Below are 19,991 nucleotides of genomic sequence, written 5' to 3' on the forward strand. Positions count from 1 at the left end.
TAGTCCTAAACTACCTACAGTGGTGACACTGATACCTTGCTTTGGAACCCACCCAAATCAACGACTTCACTTCCTTTTTTTTTCAATAGATATCTATGTACGGCGATGGAATTTGATGGCGCCAGATGATATCATCGCCGCTAAGGAGAGCACGTGCCCGCTTGCGATCCATCCTCAACGACAGTCTTATGTAAGGTCAAGGTGGGATTCGAAAGCAACATTCCCCGACATCCGCGTTTCTGTCAAAGTTCCTGAAAAACATATCGCAATCGAAGGAGAAGTTTACGGCATATCGGTCAATCGAGAAACCCTTTGATGTCTTGAACTTGGGACGCCGTTGGCTTAGCTAGCCCACAAGGTGAGCAGCTGGTGCTCTTGTTTGAGAACCCCCTTTGGTCGAATGGAGACTTTCGAGCATCCAGTGGGAGAGAAGCGTTAGTCAATATGAGGTGGCGGAGAAGCTGACTGATTCCATCCAGAGCTTCTTCACCCATGCCGACGTAGATTTATCATTACGTCCGGGTGACGACGACCACGACAAGTGGGCCTCAGTCCAGCGAATACCCGGACATCCCGATCTAGAGAAAACGCCTCTCACACTTAATTCCCTTTCTTGGACGCTCGGTTTTTGATTTTTGCTTTCCTGGAACGCCGTGAAAATGAAGTCGGTTATCTACGACCGCCTGCTGCAGCGGGAACTGGGGAAGCCCGGGTCCTATGCTGGAATTCGCGGGATCTACGGTGATAAACTCTGGGTCGATGATATGGATATTGTAAATGAGTTGGGTGGGCACACAGGCTGTGTGAATGCTTTAAAGTACGTTTTCCAGGTGTTCGGGGGGCCAGGGAACTCCTCTGGAGTACAAACATCGTTCTACTTTCCGTGGTTTACTGACGAGCGGTTCTCCTCTTTAATAGTTGGTCTACCTCTGGAAAGCTTCTCGCATCGGGATCTGACGATCAGCATGTTAATATCTACTCATACCAGCCAGAATCTACGACCTCCCCATTCTTCCTTAATACTACGATCCTTACCGGTCATTCAGCGAATATATTCTCTGTCAAGTTCATGCCGCACTCAAATGATCGGACGCTGATATCGTGCGCTGGAGATTCAGAGGTTCGCGTGTTTGATATTGAATATTCCGGACGGTCCGCAAACACTGCTGTGGCATCTGCCAGAAGTCGGAGATTCAACAATTTCTTTAATGGAATGTGGTATCTGACAGAGGGAAATACGAACTGCAGAGTCTACAGATCCCATGCGGATCGTGTTAAGCGCATAGTGACGGAGTCGTCTCCTTATTTGTTTCTTACGTGCTCGGAAGATGGAGAAGTTAGGCAGTGGGATTTACGGCAACCTTCCTCAGCTTATCCGTCTCCTCGAGGTGGGCAAGGATTCATGGCGTACAGACCCGGTTTACACCATGATGATTCCAATGTCCCGCCACCTCTCATCTCGTACAAAAAGTACCATATCGATTTGAACACCATTTCTTGTGCTGCAAGTCAACCCCATTACATTGCTCTTGGTGGCGCACATCTTCACTGCTTCCTACACGACCGGCGGATGATGGGAAGAGACTTATTGGAAGAAAGAGGACAAACGGGAAGCCTCTCTGGCATTTCCTCCCACGATGATGAAGTCATGGGACAGGCGACCAGATGTGTTCGAAGATTTGCTCCAAATGGCCAGAAGAAGATGAGAAGCCGCGATAATGGCCATATCACAGCGTGTAAAATCAGCTATGCCAACCCTAACGAGATGATAGTGAGTTGGTCTGGTGATCATATCTACAGCTTCGACCTTATTCGCAGTCCCGACGCTCGAGATGGAGGGGAAGATAGGCAGTCGAACCAGCAGGAAGGCTCAGGGTCCGGCAGGGCGAAGAAGGACAAGAATAGAAAAAGAAAGCGAGGGAAGGCCGTGTCACCAACTTCCTTAGCCAGTAGTACCAGACATCAATCACGGCTTAGGTCCGAGGATGGACACGGTGGCGAAGACATGTCATTCAGGGTTAGGTACGGGAATGGCGAATCCGAAGACATTCCACTCGATTCACTCTCCGGCTCCAGAGCGACTGATGTCCCTGAAGATGTGTTGGAGAGAGCAAGGGAGTCTGTTTTGAACGAGGCGCAGAAACTGAGTCTCCGCATTGCAAAGGGCCTTGTTGAAATTCGAAAGCTCTTATTCTCAGTAGACCGCCCCATGAGAGAATTTGCAGAGGCATCACCAGCCTCTGGACCAACGCCGTATACGGCTTCGTTTACGTCAGTTCTCGGATATGCTGCAACTTATCTCCCGGAAATGGACGAAGTGATAAGGACTTGGAGATACCCTCTTAACCCTTCTCACGATGACGTTCTCTTCCAGCAAGCATTGCGTAGAAACCGCGAATCATCCAGAAGATTTGTTCAGGCGTCAGGAACGCTTGCAAGGGTCTTAGGAGGGCGATTACAAACTGCAACTGGTGGCGAAAGCCCTCAGCTGGCGCTGTTTCGTAAAATTGGCCCTGCGCCCACAGAGGATGGTATGATTGATCCTTCATCACAGTTTGGATATGACTTCCTCAAAGCTATTCTACTGTGGCTTGAAGGGGGCCGACAAGCGATATTGGAAGGTTTCAAGCGACGTGGTGTCAGTCGACGCGATGCTGACAGGTTTCCATTGCTTGAAAGTGCTGAGGATGAGGCTATTGAAGAGACGTTGATTCCATATTTCCGGGAGCTCGCTGGTACCGAGCCAATCGTTAACGTTGACGCTTCGAGGTTCGAGCATAATGAATCCCGCATCTTGTTTGAGTCTCAGTCCAGTGCTGTCGAGGCGTTCGCGCAAGCAATTAGAGTTCCACTAGAAGACCTTGTCGTATCTGCTGCCGCACGTCAAGCCGAGGATGGAGATGGTTCGGACACCCGAACGATTCTTTCTCTTGATAAGAATGCTGCGATCAGATTCTGGGGCTTGAAAGTTGGGAGAGGCATCTTGATGGAAGTGGGCGAAGGTGTCAATTTTGAATTCGTTAACCGTGCCTTTGGTGGTTTACGAACTGTCATTGAAGAAGATGAGGATGAAGACGACGGTAGGGAAAGGTTACAAGAGGACATAGACCCAGATGAAGAAGAGGAACCGATCTCAGAGGTCCGATTGATAACAGGTCGGTCTTCTTCGAGTCGGCGACGACATCATGACACGAGTGAACAGAATGCAGAGCCGCAAGAGACATCAGCTACCAATGCGACTGAACACTCAGAAGATCAAAGGGCTAGTGTTGAGACTGATGAGGAAGAAGATGACGAGGACGATTCTGAAGAGCTGGATGAGGACGATGAGGAGGAGGATGATGATGATGATGATGACGAAGACGATGATGAGAGAGATACCTCTGAAAGTGATGAAGAAGAGGGACGACTATTTATCCGGAATTCATCTAGTGGCCGACGACGAGGGGTGGAGAGCCATGTTCCTTGCTCTTCACATTTAAGCGTTTACCGAGGACATTGCAATATCAAAACAGTCAAAGATGTGAACTATTTTGGATTGAATGATGAATATGTTGTTAGCGGCAGCGACTGTGGAAACATCTTCATTTGGGATCGAAAGACATCGGATTTAGTCAATATCCTTTCTGGTGACAGTGATGTCGTGAATGTTGTGCAAGGTAAGACCGCCCTTGACACTCATTTTGCTCTAATCTGGATACCAATCTAAAGCAGGCCATCCATACGAGCCAACTTTGGCTGTATCCGGGATCGACAACACCATTAAGATATTCTCACCGGATGCCCGAGCACAACATGATGCCAGCGTTGGTATCAACATCGCTGATCCCGATGCACAGGCTAATATTGTTGCTGGAAATCCTGCTGGAGGCAACCGAACCGAACGTAGTGCGCTAGGGCTTAGGAGCAGGAAGCGCATGCAAGACAGCTATCAAATCACTAGCCAAAACGATGTGAACCGACAAGGTGGAATGAACGAAGCATTCATCACGGTACGTCTGCTACACCTTTTGGCTGCCCAGAGAACGGAAGTTTCGTTTTCTGAATGGGCCTCATGGTTTTGAAAATCGACCGCTGGGGTGTACAAACTGTATTGCCCCCTCCAAAATGCAAATTCTTGCTGTTCCCCTTGTGTTCCATTCTCTGTTTCCTAGTACTTATAGTCTTGGAAAAATATAGAGAAGCATGCTGGCCCGATTAGCCGCTTCGCTGAGGGAAAGACAAGCCATCAGGGTTGGGTTCAACACCACCGAGGGGGAGGAAGGGGGGAGGATTGTGTTGGATGAGAACTGTAATGTAAGTATCTCGATCCCTAGGAAACTTATACTGCGTTTGGAAGCTAATCCTTTTATTCAGTTAATGTAATATGATGTATGATACATAGGCACTCGTCGCATCTGGCACCCTTTACGCCTTGGATTCGGGATGATCTTCGCATTAAATTGGACTTTGATTGACGATGGTGGATCGGTCTCATGGTATGATGGCCTGACCGATATTGAACTGCGGCCTGTCGTGATAATGTTCGTTCTGGCGTTCTCCCTTTGCGTGTTTTCCCGAGGAGGCATTTTTTTTCCGTCATCCATTTATCCCGTACCGTCCAGGGTTCCGCCCTCATGGCGTGCAGTGCTATTTAAACCCTTTCCCCCGTTTGAGACTAGGATAGTCTATATGCGTGTCTTCTCTTTAGTCGCAAAAGCCATAATATGCGATAGCCAACGGTAAGAGCTCGACTTTACGTGGATGAAAGCCACTTGCTTCTTGTGACTTAACCATGTGCCCCATGGCCATTGGGTGAATGATCTAGATGCATTTTCATGCCAGCATCCTTATCAGGAGCTGTCCCAGTAAACCATAGAAAGCCAGGCACAGTGTCCTCGACCCTGCTGTCTCGTCGCGTCCGCTGCCCCTGAGCGGTCGTGGTCATGTGACGATAATGGCGAAAAAAAAAAATCCGGCGGGCGGCGACGTGCCCCTCGCTGGGCGACGAAACGACGCGAGAAGGTTACTTTTTGGCGCTCTTTACGATCGCTTAGAGGGCCTGGATCTGTTCTGGAGAAAAAAGGTCGACAAATCCCGGACGATTCTGGCCATTTTGCACTTTTTGGATTTTTTTTCCCCCCCCCTCTCGGCTGGCTCTCTGGCGACGTCTTGGGAAATCCGTTGGAGGTGCCCGTTGCCATCTGGTTTCGCGCCTGCAAGTCGTAGCTGGGCCGTTGGATTGCGATTCGAGTACCTACGGCCGAAATTTCAACTGCAAAGGCGATCACAGTTACCTGCGCCGGGAGATTTTTACTCTTTTGCATATCTAACGATCTCATCATTCGTTTAAACCGGCAAGCCGCAAGCTCCGAGAATATACCAAGGGATCGGTCATGGTTTCAAGGAACCATTTCTTGGACCCAGAACTTGTCTCCAAGCGAGTAAAGGCTACGGATTCACTCCTCAATGACACTCATAACCCGATCCGACATCTGGAACGTGGAAAAATCCACCTCGCTCTGGGATTCCCTGATCTTGCCGCCACCGATGCGTATCGTGCGCTGACTCTGTTTGACAGCGTTCTTGATTCAGAGAGTGAATTTCCTGCCCGAAAGAGGATTGTGCCTGATGCTCTATGGAACTGCGCTGTTTATGTGGATGAGCAGTCGGAGCCTAACAGCGATGCGAGTGCCAATGATAGTGACGTTTCAATTGGAAGCGACGAAGATGAAGCGTCTGAGTCTGATTCTGAATTTGAAGACGTCACGTTGAGCGACTATCATGAGCACATCGGCAATGTCTACACGCTGTTAGTCGCAAGTCTTGCGCAGTGTGGGTGCATGAGAGATGCGTATGACTTTTGCATTCAGGGATTGAAGCTTGAATATGGAGCGGAGGGGAATTTGGCACAACCATTCTTGGAAAAATCTATAAAAGAAATTCAGGATGCCTATGTCAATCAGCGACGGTTACGAGCTGGCCCTGATGTTAGAGATGGGGATATCCAATTCGATCCAGCGGGTCTACAGGTCCAAGGACACGCAAGGAGAGTTGTGTATCCATGGAACGCCCATGAGCCAGATCGGAATTCCCCTGAAATAGTGAGATTTTTAAATGAGAGGTTGCAGAACATAGCACCAAAATGTGAGGTCCGAACCGTGAATCTACCTGCATTACACGGCTTGGAGGCCGATGCGGAAAATGACTCGAATCCCGAGAATAGGGAAGAGGTCTCTGTGCAATTGGGACTCTTCGCGAAGGAAGATATTATCCCTGGCGAAACCATACTGCACGAGTCATCGATGTTAACCGCCACGAATCGTTTACATGATGATCTCTGCGATGCATGCAATAGCCCGCTGCCAGAACTTGGTTCTGCAGAACCATCAGTGGCATGCGATAATTGCGATGATACAGTTTTCTGCAGCGAAAGGTGCTACAAACTTGCGTGCGAAACCTACCATGGCGCTATATGCGGAGAGGAAGGCTTAGCCTCGATAGGGAAAGACATTCAAAACCCAAAGGACAAGGCAGATTACCTGTATCTCCTCCTAGTCGCTCGCGCCTTTGCTATGGCAGAGACGCAGAAAGTTCATCCCCTGGACCTCCCAGAGGTGAAATATATCTGGGGAGATTTCCACCGGATCGAAGATGACCCATGCGACGCCTGGGCAGGGAGGCTCCCTCCACCCTCCGCAACCCTTCCCTTTTCTTTCCAATTAAACATCCTTCAACCCATGCGCATCCTCGAGGAAATGGGCCTTGATCCGTTCGACTCACTGCGAACCTACGATACCTGGGTCGTAAACACCCTATATGCCAAATTCCGTGGCACAGCCTCCGGTCGCTTATCTACGTGGGACGGTGGACCCGAAGTGTGTGCAGTCCACCCGCTCTGGTGCCTAGCAAATCACAGCTGCGATCCAAATGTGCGCTGGGAGTGGGGAGGTGAGATCACTTTCGTGGCGAGGAACGAGACGGAGAGAGTGCAGTGGGGTAGCTCGGAAGAAAGCGAGCGAAGGAAAAATGATCGTGGGGGATTTGCCATTAAGAAAGATGAAGAGATCTTAAATCATTACTGTGACTTGGCATTGGTAGTAAAGGAAAGAAGGGAGTGGGCTATGGGCGCATTGGGCGGGCCCTGCCAGTGCTCAAGATGCGTTTGGGAAGAATCTCAGTCGTGAATTGATTGCTATTATCTCAACGGATTGGGATGCATGGATACCCTTATTTTCTACCATTATGAAAGCCAGAGCAGTCCAGCCTATAGAAGAAAAGCAAGATATCAATTAAAAAAAAAAAAAAAAAAAAAAGAAATATTTATCAGCACTGTTTGTTCATCACATCATCATTCGTAATTTCATGTACATAACTCATAAGCCTCCTGAATTAGCTCCATAAGTCTGGAGGGTGATATCAAAATAAGATCGAACACTTTTCCATTTTTGATAGATCTAGCCCCATTCATTTGGTCGCTTCCTATGGCTATTTGGCATGTTGGACGAGCTGTTCATATAAATCCTCAGGAATCTTCCTCACAATTAAAACAGCAAGAGCAATGATATCTTTCGCATCAAGGGAAGGGAACGATCTGAGAAGTTTATTGGGACTGCAAACACGGGTTAGAATTGAGAGATATTGACGATGGTTTGGCCTGTGAAAAGCTATAAATGCAACGGTAACATACCTAGAAGTGCCCAGTAACGTATCGCGCATTCTAATTAACTGAGCCACGATGCACAGGATATTCAAATGCGGCCCATACGCGAAAAGGAAATCCCACAGATGCAGAACCTCCGGGAGAGGTGGCGTGCACGCGCATAATGTGAGCACCGATGGAAATGCATACAGCTCGGCATGCATGCCCTTGCTGAATAGGTGATTGGCCAACTTGGGCTCGACCACTTCGAGACATTTGTCTACCAATTTTAAACCCTTGTGCACCCCGTCCATGGCACCGCGGATATATCCTGGGCATTCTTGTGTGATGAAGTGGTGAAACAGGGCGAAGGCTTCGACTTCGCTTCGTGATGCGTAAAGGAAGGGAGCACAGAGAACATTCATACCCTGCACGTATATTGCTGTATCTGCGATGTTTGTTTGGGTAGATGAGGGAGACGCAGGGTATTCTGAAATTGGCGAAGGAAGTGCATCCATGGATAATTTACTTGAGTGTCGCCTACTATTGGACACCATTGACGTTGGCTGCTTTCCCCTTGAGGATCCTCCTCCTTTTGAATCGTGGATTTTCCAGGCCACAGCGTTGAGTAGGCGAATTAGACTGGCTTCCGTGACCCGGCGTTTGAACAAAGGATCCGTAGCGAGTGTGCGAAAAGTGTCATTACGGATTTTGGCATAGGCCGGTGAGCGTCCTCTGTGAACGAGGGAGAGATATTCGTCGGTAGGAAGAGGAGGAATATTAAGAAGAGCTAGCCAAACGTAGATGCGATGTGTAGACTGTGCGAGTCGTGTCAGTTTGCGAACAAGGAGACAAAAAGAAAAGCCGTACAAGCCGTACCATGCCATCTCCATCAGCATCCACTCTATTAGACAAAATAAGATATCTTAACTCATCCAATCCAGCGACAAGGTCATTCCCTGGTGGTCCATCTCGCAGCAACAGCTCAAGCCCAGATCGTTTTCCCGGAAATCCCATTGATCCCGATTTTCTGGTCGAAGAACGAGACTTCTGGGTCATTGTCCTCATCGCAGTGGGACTCGTAACATCGCTATTTGACCGGTGGCGGCCATGTACAGGCGTCGTCGCCGTGGCAGTCTGCGTGTTATTCTGATTTGCATTCTGGTCGGATTGCTGGTTTAACGAGCCGCGATGGGATTGCCCTCGCAATGGAGTTGAGAGGGATTGCGGCTTTGTTGACAGGTTCTGATGCGATTGGAACCGTCTCAGGGTACGCGCGGGCTGTGGCGTTGAAAGATTTGGCAAAGGCGGGAGTTGTAGCTGGGATTGGGACTTGGGAGACGCCATGGTCGCTGGAGCCCACTGCGGGCAAGCGAGAGCTAGATCGAAGGCGGGAAACGAGCGTGTGATCCAACGTGATCCGAGCTTTTCATCGACTACTCTCGGCGAAGATGCGACTTGCTCAGAGGCGGCCAGGCTTCAACAGCTTCGGTTAGCAGCCAGACTACGTGCCTCAGCGAAGCACGCCTTGTCTGCGTGAACCTCGTCGTCGTCCATACAACAGAGTGTGTCATGTGACTGGAGTGCGATGAGGTCGGCTCTTGGAAGTCCCAGTTTGACTTCAAACCTTGAACGCGGTTCGTGCCGTCGATCATCCGGAAGAAGCATACGGAGCACATATATACATTCTTATCATGTCATCGATTACCTACTTTAAACTTGATTAAAGGAAACCTGGAACGAATTTAACTCAATCACCATTACGCCTCCTCCCAACGCCTGCCAAACCCATTCCCACCCAACCTTGTCCATTTAAGCTTTCGCCACAGAGTTCTTTGTACCCTGGCTCGGCCCCGTCAGATTCGTGACAAAGTCCTGGTAGCGAAACACTTCTGCGCGGTGTCTTGATGCATTCAGATTAGCCGTTTTTGCACCCTTTGTACCAAAAGCGCGTCTCCCGGTAAACCCGAAAACAACTTCGTCAATCTCCCTTTCTGTCAGCCTTCTTTCATCGCCTTCTGGAAGAGTGTTAAGCAGGGCATCTCTGAGTTCAGCGAGGTCAATCTGCCCGCTGTCGTCCTCATCGAAAGCTGCAAATGCATTAAGAAGTTCTTGAGGGTCGGACAAAGGTGTAAGTAAGGCTGCTATTGTATTTAAATATGTAGGAAGGTTCATCGCCCGTGGTGCTCCCGGCGGGAAGTATGCTGCAGTCACGGACGCGGACGAGTCCCGGCCTGTTCCGAAAAAGATCGTTCAGTGCTTGGACTTGAAAAGTATTTGCTCCGCGGAGGACGTACCCAAATTATTCAGGATATTAGCTACGTCTTCTTTATTTATTTGCCCGTCATTGTCTCGATCTAAGACTTGAAAAGCCTCGCGCATCTCTCGCAGCTGTGCTGCGGGCAGTCTAGACAGCACGTCACTGTTCACCGATTGGCTTTCGCGTGCTTTGAAGCTTGTCGGGTTGGTGAATTCTGGGGATTGAGGACTCGCACCGCGGGTAGGTGATGGGTGCAAACCACTAAATCTTGGTGTTGATGGCAAGCCACTGACCTTCGCGAAGACATCTTCTTCTTTGGCCGTAGGTAGCTGATTTAGCATGCTTGGAGATTGACTGGGCGTCGTTTGATTGTTTCCGGGGCTTGCCGACACGTTTGGTCGGACGGTAGTTGGAGACGATGCGGCAGACTGCCGTCTGAAAGGAGACGATCTGGGTGATCCAAAGGATAGCGGAGATGGCTTATATGGAGTCGTGTTAGGCGTCACCTACCAGCAATATGTCAGCTTATGGTCAACTATTACGGAATACAATGAGAATGACTTCATACCATCTTGAATAAGGAGCTGGCGCTGTAGTTTACAAAGGAAATTCGACAGCTGAGCAGCGATATAAGGAGTAATGGATTCCGCTAGCCCTTAATCCGTTGATCTAAGTCGTGATGTTCGGTGCCAGTTAACTACACAACCGAGCTGGACGGACAAGCCTTGCCGAAACGGGGAAAAGCAAAACAATCGCATCATCGATAATCCGGCAGACCCCGCAACTCCGGAAGCGGGATATTCCGTCCCCTGAAACCGAACTGTGGCTGTTGCAGCTTGGTGGCCCGTGCGCCGTGTTGTCGCGGGCAGCGAAGCGACGGCATGGGTACGTCCGGGCAGCAGTCAAGGCGACGGGAGTCTTCTTCGACACCCTGAGGGAGGACCAACAATGCGTTTCTTCAATTCAGTTTCACAGCTCCTTAACTGACGCATCAATTCACCAGTTACCCCTGTAAACTCTCTCCCTATACCTAGAGTGGGAGGGGGCGCCGGACTTGGAGTGGAATACTTTTAGTTTACCCCTGAGGTTTTGAACTCTGCTTCTCCCAACCGGGCAGTTCGATGGCTGACGTACACAGGTTTTATTTGTCTTTTCGCCCTCGATTATCTGCACGATGTCTACTACATTGTCCCAGCGGCCGTCCATCAACGGCTCTCTTCACGAGAAGCACCGGTCTGTTTCGTCATTCCCCGCATCCGTCCACTCCTCAAGCCCGAATTTCGACAGCCCCAGGAAACTCCGCTCCCAGACCTCTCTCGGCCGGAGGTCTCCCACCAGCTCGCAGGAGTCCACGGGACCACGGTCTGTGCATTCATACAGTAGTTTTCAGAAAGGGAAGCGGAGGTACAAGTCTCAGTACCCTGCCGATTCTCCAGAACTCCATGTAGAGTACATCCTCGTCGCTTCATTCCACGTGGATCGTGGACCGATTATGGAGCATCAATACCCAGCTGCAATCAGCGGTGATGAGCATATGTTGGCGGAGCTGATGTTGCCAGATCAAACCCACGTCCGGAGCCAGGACTGGACCATGTTTTTCCTTCACAGAGACGCTGGATCGGAAGACGAGAATGAATACGGAGACGACTCTCAGGGACAAGCGGAGAAGGCCGTGGACGAGGCGAAGGAAGACAGTCAGGACGGCCACGACCAGACGGAGGATGAGGAGGCGACCGACGATGATGGTGACGACGACGATGAGGAAGCCGGTGATGGTCCGCCATTAATGTATGTTCTTAATCTTGTCAACACCAAACAAGACAACTCTGTGAAACGGTACGTTAGCTTCTTCTTCTAGTCATTGGGGTTGAGTTTCGTCTGACGTTGCTTTTAGTGGAGCTGTTGTCAAGGCCATGGCAATTTGTACACGGCATTCTTTTCTTCACATATACAAGGTGAGCAACACTTTATTATCGCTTTAAACCCTGTTAGGGAAAGCTAATGTGATGGTCGAATTCCGTAATAGCCACTGCTTTTACTGGCATTGGAGGATTACTTCAAATCGCCTTATCAAGAGACACTAGCCACACTATACGACTCCCTAAACGCCATGGACCTCTCCCTTATGCCACGGCTTTCGTACCTCGAGCGGCATATTCTCCAAGCTACCGATGTGAAAGATATGTTCATTGAGAAGTTCGAACGAATGATCAAGCAGCGCTTGGCAGACGATCGAGCTGTATATGAACTGGAAGGAGGCGACCCAAGCTCCTTCGTCCCTGCAAAGTATACGCTCCCACGAGATACCCATGAGTTTGAATCTAAAATCATTTATAATGAAATTGCCATTCCTGTCAAGGTTCCCACGGCTGTCTCTCCGGAGACTGTGGGTGACTTTTCCTTGATTAAGTTAATACAGACGTTTTCCAATCCACATTCTGCCTCTCCACAGGCCTTCCCCCTTCACCCTCACCTGACAACGAGTGGCCCATTTACTCATCCCATCATGGTCCTAGTCAACGCATTGCTTACTCAAAAACGAGTGATCTTTTTGGGCCACAATCGGCCGTCTGGAGAAGTTGCTGAAGCAGTCCTGGCGGCCTGTGCACTCGCTTCTGGGGGGATTCTTCGAGGATTTACTCGCCATGCCTTTCCCTATACCGATTTAACGAAGATTGACGAGCTACTTAAAGTTCCCGGGTTCGTGGCTGGTGTCACCAACCCAGCCTTCGGCAATCATCATGAGTGGTGGGACCTGTTATGCGACTTGCCTAGCGGCCGTATGAAGATTAGCAGCCGTATTGAACCTGCCCCGGTCACAGAAGGCACACAATTCTTTCAGCAGCATGCCCCCGTCACGACTTCTTCCATCCTTGGTGGCGGTAGTTCCTCCTCCTCCGACCCTCCTGGTGACAACAACTTCATGGAAGACATTATGCGAAGTATCTCCTCACGACATGGAGAGGGCGCCATTCGAGCTAAATGGAGAGCGTATATTACCAAATTTACAAGAATTTCTGCGACGTTTGAGGAGGTAGTGTATGGAGCCACCGCGTTATACGTCATGGGTCCCGGTGAAGATGCTGCAGAGGCGCAGTCTCCTGTACAGCCAAACCAGTCTGATCCGTCGTATCTTCGGGGCCACGGCTATGTCTGGCCGGACGAAAACACCAAACACCGTGGACTCGCTGCGTGGGTAAACAGAATCGAGGGTTGGAGAAATACGAGGTCTTACTATTACTTCATCCAGGACACCGCCGCGTTGTATCCTATAAGCAAGCCGGTTCAAAGCCTCGACTTGCACCATCACCATGACCGCCTACGTTCTCTGAAATTAAGCTCCGCCGAGTCAGGAGCCATATATTTAGCGTTTTCAAACGCCATCCAGGATTATAATTCCATTTGTCAGCTGATATCTATTGCACCGGAGAGCCAAGCTGGCCTGTTCTATATTTCATTGGGATTGTTTCATCCTGACGCGGTGGTTCGAACCGCAACTCTTGGGTTGTTGGAACGAATAGCTGCACACGAGGCAGGACGGCACCTTTGGGCGCAGTTGAGCAGGTTCACCAAGGTGGCGTACGTGCGGATGAAGCGAGACAAAGACACCGATCATGAAAGCATGGACCTTCAATCGGCGGATTCGTCTGTTACGAAGCATTTTCACGGCAGCCACGAATTCAAGGCCCGCAGAAGCTAAGGGGAGGTAGACACGGTGACTACGTATATGAATTCGGTCCCTGCGGATGCTCCTGGCTTTTCTCCGGTCTTGCTTCCCACATCACAGTCGCCAGTTTTCCTTTCTCTTTTTTTTTCTTTTGGTTTTTTGTTGGCATGCCTCTGTGGCGTTGGTTCCGACTGATGATTTATGTTTTCACATTTGTATGATGATATATGCAAGATTTAGTGACGTCTTGAGATTTCCATTTTTTTGGTCTCTTTTGAATGGCTTGCATAGCTACTATACCCATTGGCATATTATTATTACTACTATTTTTGGTGCATCGCGAGGTTTCAAGCTTCATTACCTCAATGACCCTCAATAGTTTTCCTATTAGCGCAGTGCCTACGGCCGAATTAGTGCTGCGGTTGATAGGTATAGTGAGACGGTCATTACTGCTACTTGTCAGTCAATGCAATCGGTTTCATCTAAATCCTTTTGCCTGAATTTTTTTTTTTTTTTTTTTTTTTTTTTTAGTTAGTAAAGCACGGTGTTTGTTCTAAATTAGACAAGGCATAAGAGCAGTGACATAGTCAAGACGTTCTCAGCATTTTGTTTTCCCCCTGTCCGCTTATATTAGTTGGGTTGGGTTCAATGAATACTCACGAATCGGGACTGAAAATGTGACTCTGGACAAAACATAGCATACCTTTCACTCGCCGCATAGAGTTGGCCGAATATGTTGTATAGGGAAATTGAGGTATTGGTCATATTAAGTACTAGGTTCGTATGCGCTTTATCTAAGGTATTACATACAGGCATATCTAAGGATAGAAAGAGAACAAAAAGAAGTATTTGGAGAAAAAAGAAAAATGGGGCCAAGCACGGAATAGATATAATTACAACAAAAAGCGTAAGGACATTAGCACTCCCCAACTCCATTGCTAAGGGTTTATTTTTTTGTGAAACACGTGTAGGGAGATTGCTTAGGGCATAATTAATATGTACATCACCCAAGCCAAAGGAGGGGAAAAAAAAAAAGGGGGAGGGAAGAATTAAGTTGGATGTTTCAAAAAAGGGTAGTTGAATGAGAGAAAGAAAGGAAAGAGATAGATATAAAAGAGTATTATGCGGAATAGCGTGTCATACAAAGCCGTCAAAAACTAGGAGCGTAAGCGGCAAGCTCAGGTAATATAGCGACAAAGAGCGTGAAAGCAGCGCAGACAGAGCGGCAGCCCCGCTTCTCACGCTCTCGGAAACAAAGCCCGGGCCACAGCCGATATTAATCTGTTTGGCGGCCGGTTTGTAGGTCAGAGACAGGGGCTGTTCTCCGATGCCAGCGCCCTGCGAGTATACCTCCATCGTGGCCTGGAGGCATTTATTGCACTGCGGACGTGTGGAGCCGGGTAGCGCTGCGCCCACGGCAAGGTGGTAGATGAAAGCGTCGGCGGCCTGCTCGGAGGTCACTGCGTCAGCGAGACAATAGCTCCCTGTATCCGGGTTTTTCAGGCATGTGGCGTCGTGCACGAACTTGTAGGCGACAAAGCCGTTGCGGGCCTGGAGCACCAGCGGGTTTTCAGCAGCGAGATCCTTGTCGCAGGCTGCTTTGGAACCGACCTCTCTGCCGAAGTGGCTCAGGAGCTCGGTGCATTTGGCGGTGTCGACGGAGCAGGAGGCGTCAAGGACGCGGGTGAGTGTGACGACGGATTTGGCGGCGTTGAAAAAGGAGGTGGAGGTGGTGAGGAGCAGGGAGAGGGGGAGGCATTCATTGAAGGTGGAGTTGCCGAGGAAGTCATCGAAGAAGAGAGTGCAGGATTTGGTGGAGAAGGCGTTGCCACCGATGCTTGTGTCGAACGCTGAGGGCAGCGGCCCGTCGGGGACGGTGGTAGTGGACGCGATTATCCCGGAGCTGGGAGAGCCAGACATGGAGGGACGGATGGCGGACGGGCGCGAGGTCGACGGGGAAGAGGGAGAGGATTCAGGAGAGTCGGTTATTGTAGCAGTAGGAGACGTCTGCCGCGATCGCGTCGAAGTGTTGGATTCGCCGTCATCGTCATCGGTCTCGGACCGTTTTCTGAGATCGGGAGGGGAGATTGTCAGCGGATCGGCGTCGATCGCCGCTGAAGGAACCGGATAAGCGGTGATCTCCGGGTGCAAAATGCCCGCGTGGTCCTGATCGTGCACGAGGCTGGCCGAGGTGGGAGAAAGTAGATTGAGAAATAAAATAACTATAAGCAAGAATGCCGGAAGCGATCGAAACGGAGGTCGTGCGCCGGGCGTGGATGTGCGCATCTTGCTTTGCCCCATGGCGAGTGGATTCTGGTATAACTGAATTCACGGGGGGTCTGACGAACGGGTTCGCGGCGAAGGAAAAAGGAAACAAAACGAATGAATGTCAGCAGCACATTCCCTCGTCGTCTTTCACCGGACTGGATGGTGGTCCAATGGCGCCTTCATCTCATTAGAGACGAGAAGGAAAAGAGAGAGAAAAGAGAGCTTCTTGGTGCGGCTGATGGAACTGACAGCCTCATCAGACAGAGATTGACAGCCCCAGGAAGCGGAGATCAACTGGGAGAAGGGAAAAGGGCTGGTTATTATTTGAAGCGAAAGCAAACATGGGGTTGAGAGGGGGGAAGAAGAGAAGAAGAAGAAGAAGGAGAAGAGAAGAAGAGAAGAAGAAGAGGAGAAGAGAGAACGAGAGGGGGGCGATGCGACGTGTTTTTGTCGAGGTGGAAGCGTGTGTCCGGGATGCCTGGCCTGACCTGGATGTAACAGAATGACTCCGTGATCCGCGGCCAGCGACACTCGCTAGCCGTCGGGGCCTGGTCAGTCAGGGGTGTGTGTGTGGACGAGAACGCGCCCCCTCCCCGGGGGCTAAATATTCAGTTCGATCGATAGTGCGCCGGGCACAAGCGATGGCCAGAAGAGTCCGCTGCAAGTCGCCGCCTCCAGCAGCCAAAATCACCAACTAACCTAGGGAAGCTAACGAGCCAACTAACGAGTTAACCGACCAGCCGTGTAGCTATGGAGTTAGCCAGCCCCCAACCGACTTGCATATGACGACGACGATGATGATGATGATGATGATGATGGTCAAGATATAACTACACTTTCATGTTTGCCAACCAACTTCCCCGTCAAAGCGTCAAGGGACCCCGTGGGCATGCGACCGACGCTGCAGACGCCAGGGCCTGCACGGTGACATCGCCTACCAGGTAAAAGTTGCCCCCCCCCCCCCCCCCCCCCCCCCCCAATATGTCAAGAACAAAAGAAGAAGAAGAAGAAGAAGAAGAAGAAGAAGGAAAAGTCTGTACGGAGGAGGATTTCGATTTGAAACCGCAGAATCTCTTCTCTCGACACCGGGGAGAGTGAAAACCGGCTCCGAGCAGACACCCAAAAAAAAAAAAAAAAAAAAGAGAAAAAAAAAAGCACAAAAGAATGAAAGAAGCAAAAAAGAAGAAAAAAGATGAGCTGTACCACGTTCAAGGCAAAAGTCCGCCGGAAATGTCCCGGCTGCGTGTCGCCAAAAGGGCGCTGCGGACGACGAGCGAGAGAAAGCGTATATGAATCAGCCCGGAGATGTCTGCCCTTTCGGCGGTGCGTCTATGCGAGACTCATGGGTTCTTCCCCCTCTATTTCTTTATTTCTTTAATTATATATATTTAATTACGGAGTACTTTTTTTCCCAACTGTCTGCAAGTGTCTGCAGATCCAAAGCGTTCCCGCGCCTTACAAGGATCAAGATCGACGCACCCGCAAATGCATGGAATCAGCCAGTCAACAGTTTGGAACATACACACCGGAAGACCCGGCCATCTCCTCTGGAGAAGCCATACTGATTATTAACATTAAGAGCCGTTTTTGGGCGTTGACTTGGCTACGTTGACAGACTCCTAGGAGCACCGCCGCCCACAACTCACTTCAAAAGAATGTTCGCTGTCGTCGTGGCGATCCATCAAATGTGAGGCAGCCCCATCGTCAGAGCGGCTTGCCGGTGTGATAAATATGGCCAACCAGCTCGCCGTATTGCAGCTTATAATTCCAAATATGCAGCAAAGTCAAGAAACTTTTTGATTCCTCTTTGAGTGCCTTGCACTCCAGAACTTGGCTCTTCTGGCATTGGTCTATCTCAGTTTTCCACAGTCTGGCAGCGTGCGACGACTCTACGTCGTCTAAAAGGAAAAAAAAAAAAGAAAAAAGGCCCTAGTACCCAAACAATGAATCCGTCTCATGCATTGATCGTCATCCTGGTTAGCGAACATCCAAACGCAATGGTGCGCGTCGCTCCAATCCCCATATGCCCCAAGGCGCCAATGACACCCATATTAACTCCCTCGACATGTGCAAGTCAAATTTTTATGAACCTCAGTTCATCGAGTTTCCCAATGTCTCGGCCAATCCAGCATTTGGAAATAACTGAGAATATGTGTAAGGGATATAGCCATGCGGGAAACAAACGCAATGTACTTCCAATAAAAAAAAAAAAAAAAAGCCACCGTCCGATAAAATTGCGCTCTCTCTCGTAGCATGATCCTCCAAGGAGGCGCAGGCCTCGAACATAACTTCGACTGGTCTGATGCGGAGAACTATCGCCCAGGTTTTGTCTCCCTCCCTTTCATCTTTACGACGTGCCCGCCGACTTGTTCTTCCCTCGTATCTCGTCTATAGCAATTTGAACCCCTTCCACGACCACCTTCCACTCTATCTCGTGTATTCTCTTCTCCAGTGCTTCCAGGTCTTCGTCAACTCCTTTGATAAACGGTATTTCCCTCACAAGCAGAGGCGTGCCCATGTCTACCTCCGCAATAACTTTGTGAATCATGACTCCGGTCTTGTCAATCTTTCCTTCCAACCACGCCGCGTGCGCGCGTTCAATTGCATGCTACAACGCGAAACCAATTAGCAGACCAGAATCGTAAACCAATACAACAGATAAATAGAAATAAAAATAGCAAGAGAAAAGCCAAAAAGAAAAAAAAAAAAAAAAGAAAAGAAAAAAAAAAGAAAAAAGAGAAGAAAAGTAAAAAGGAAAAAGAAAGAAAGGGCCGCAGGACTCACTGCGCCATTAAACTGCCCCGGCAGCGCCGGATGCAGATTGATGATCTCCACCCCAGCCTTCGCCAGCGGCTCCAAGAACGTTCTTGACAGGATGTGCAGGAAGCCCAGACACACCACCAGCTCCGGCGAATCAGCCAGCACCAACCTCGCCAATTCCGCGTCGTACTCTTCCCTCGCGGCCCGCACGCCTTCTTCCGTCGGCGGGTGCGCTTTCTTGTACTTTAGTAGGTTGTGGTAGAGCGTCGGGATGCCCGCGCGTGTGGCGCGCTCGAGGCCGAAGGCATCTTTCCTGTTGGATATCACTCTGGCGATTGTCGCGGGCAGCTGTTTGGCTTGGATGCTGTCGATGACGGCTTGCAGGTTGGTGCCGTTGCCGGAGATCAGGACGGTGAGGCGCGTGGTAGCCTCCATTTTGTGTGTGTGTGTGTGTGTGTGTACTTTATTTCGTTGGCGCAAAGTAATACAGAGTAAATGCTTGGGATTGGATTGGAAAGGAATTGCTTGTCGGTAGGGCCGTTGAATGGGTGAATGTTTTTTCTTTTCCTTTTCCTTTTTTTTTTTTTCCCCCTTCCCTTTGTATGTTACGGCGGACTGTTTGCATCGCGGGGCGGATGGATTTTTGATTTTTAGCCCCTCGCGCTTGGTGTTTGGTGGGGGTGGCTCTGGACCCGTCATAACTTAGTTGAACATCGCCGGATAATGATGACATGGAGTGCTCGACGGAGATCCTGATGGTCTACAAATTAATGTCTTGTCCTTCGGTGTAAATTATAAAGACAAGATGCTTCAGTGCTTTATCAATCTATGATTTGCATTATGAATTGAGCCTCCGAATCTAGAAGTGAATTGACAAAACGGCTGACCCAAGGCACGCAGAAAGGGCCCCCTGAAGTTGCAATAGGATAAGGATCCAAGGGATTCAGAACAATGGACTTTGGTCACTACAATGCGATTGAGCCTTGCAATCAGACAGGCTTGAGCCGTGAATCTTAGTCCTGCCCGCCAACTTCTTGGTGCTTCAAACAATCTCTTGTTGATTTTCAGATAAACGACTTGTTATGATTCTTTGGCACTTGAAGGCTAACTAGTGGTTTGCAGGCGTTGCGTAACGGATTTATATAAATCCGTTCCGACCACCAAACGCCGAGGGATAAGTCCACTTTGGGGCTAGCGTCGGCTCTTTCGCAGCTTCCCGAAACCGCAATTCTCCGAGGAGGAAGGAACGAGTCACCGCCATCCAGCTAAAAAAAGAAACAAAAGAAAAGGAAAGCGCGGAGAGTCCCGCCTGCCATCCGCAATCGCCGTCGTGCACTCGAAAACTGAACGTCCAGCGAGCGCATCCGGGAACAGATACAGGAACAGATACAGGAACGCGCACTGAAGCATATCCA

The 19,991-nt window shown here is 49.7% G+C and overlaps 7 protein-coding genes across 7 annotated transcripts; 3 read left to right on the top strand and 4 right to left on the bottom strand.

Moving 5' to 3' along the window:
- Positions 1-208: 208 nt before the first annotated feature.
- Positions 209-4,750, top strand: D8B26_008151 (uncharacterized protein). The gene is made up of 6 exons (XM_003071473.2): positions 209-358; positions 480-817; positions 919-3,659; positions 3,715-3,992; positions 4,180-4,296; positions 4,357-4,750. Exons 2-6 carry the CDS (start codon positions 660-662, stop codon positions 4,363-4,365), a joined length of 3,303 nt encoding a protein of 1,100 aa, XP_003071519.1. The 5' UTR covers positions 209-358; positions 480-659; the 3' UTR covers positions 4,366-4,750.
- Positions 4,751-5,375: 625 nt separating this feature from the next.
- On the top strand, positions 5,376-7,260 carry D8B26_008152 (uncharacterized protein; the record flags this gene model as incomplete). The annotated part of the gene is made up of 1 exon (XM_003071472.2): positions 5,376-7,260. The coding sequence occupies one exon, from the start codon at positions 5,376-5,378 to the stop codon at positions 7,164-7,166; it is 1,791 nt and encodes a 596-aa protein (XP_003071518.1). The 3' UTR covers positions 7,167-7,260.
- Positions 7,261-7,467: 207 nt separating this feature from the next.
- D8B26_008153 (uncharacterized protein) lies at positions 7,468-9,171 on the bottom strand (the record flags this gene model as incomplete). Its single annotated transcript, XM_003071471.2, has 3 exons — positions 8,501-9,171; positions 7,670-8,439; positions 7,468-7,591 (listed from the first exon to the last, which is right to left on the bottom strand). The coding sequence occupies exons 1-3, from the start codon at positions 8,966-8,968 to the stop codon at positions 7,468-7,470; spliced, it is 1,362 nt and encodes a 453-aa protein (XP_003071517.2). The 5' UTR covers positions 8,969-9,171.
- A 118-nt stretch (positions 9,172-9,289) lies between these two features.
- On the bottom strand, positions 9,290-10,452 carry D8B26_008154 (uncharacterized protein; the record flags this gene model as incomplete). The annotated part of the gene is made up of 3 exons (XM_003071470.2): positions 9,290-9,855; positions 9,919-10,387; positions 10,450-10,452. The coding sequence occupies 3 exons, from the start codon at positions 10,450-10,452 to the stop codon at positions 9,434-9,436; spliced, it is 894 nt and encodes a 297-aa protein (XP_003071516.1). The 3' UTR covers positions 9,290-9,433.
- A 603-nt stretch (positions 10,453-11,055) lies between these two features.
- Positions 11,056-13,581, top strand: D8B26_008155 (uncharacterized protein; the record flags this gene model as incomplete). Its single annotated transcript, XM_003071469.2, has 3 exons — positions 11,056-11,717; positions 11,776-11,836; positions 11,908-13,581. The coding sequence occupies 3 exons, from the start codon at positions 11,056-11,058 to the stop codon at positions 13,579-13,581; spliced, it is 2,397 nt and encodes a 798-aa protein (XP_003071515.1).
- A 1,104-nt stretch (positions 13,582-14,685) lies between these two features.
- On the bottom strand, positions 14,686-15,849 carry D8B26_008156 (uncharacterized protein; the record flags this gene model as incomplete). Its single annotated transcript, XM_003071468.2, has 1 exon — positions 14,686-15,849. The coding sequence occupies one exon, from the start codon at positions 15,847-15,849 to the stop codon at positions 14,686-14,688; it is 1,164 nt and encodes a 387-aa protein (XP_003071514.1).
- A 1,806-nt stretch (positions 15,850-17,655) lies between these two features.
- Positions 17,656-19,329, bottom strand: D8B26_008157 (uncharacterized protein). The gene is made up of 2 exons (XM_003071467.2): positions 18,601-19,329; positions 17,656-18,424 (listed from the first exon to the last, which is right to left on the bottom strand). Exons 1-2 carry the CDS (start codon positions 19,273-19,275, stop codon positions 18,164-18,166), a joined length of 936 nt encoding a protein of 311 aa, XP_003071513.2. The 5' UTR covers positions 19,276-19,329; the 3' UTR covers positions 17,656-18,163.
- Positions 19,330-19,991: the final 662 nt, after the last annotated feature.

The sequence above is a fragment of the Coccidioides posadasii genome, chromosome 5 (genome assembly GCF_018416015.2).
Source record: "Coccidioides posadasii str. Silveira chromosome 5, complete sequence".
In the NCBI taxonomy this organism is placed as follows: Eukaryota; Fungi; Ascomycota; class Eurotiomycetes; order Onygenales; family Onygenaceae; genus Coccidioides; species Coccidioides posadasii.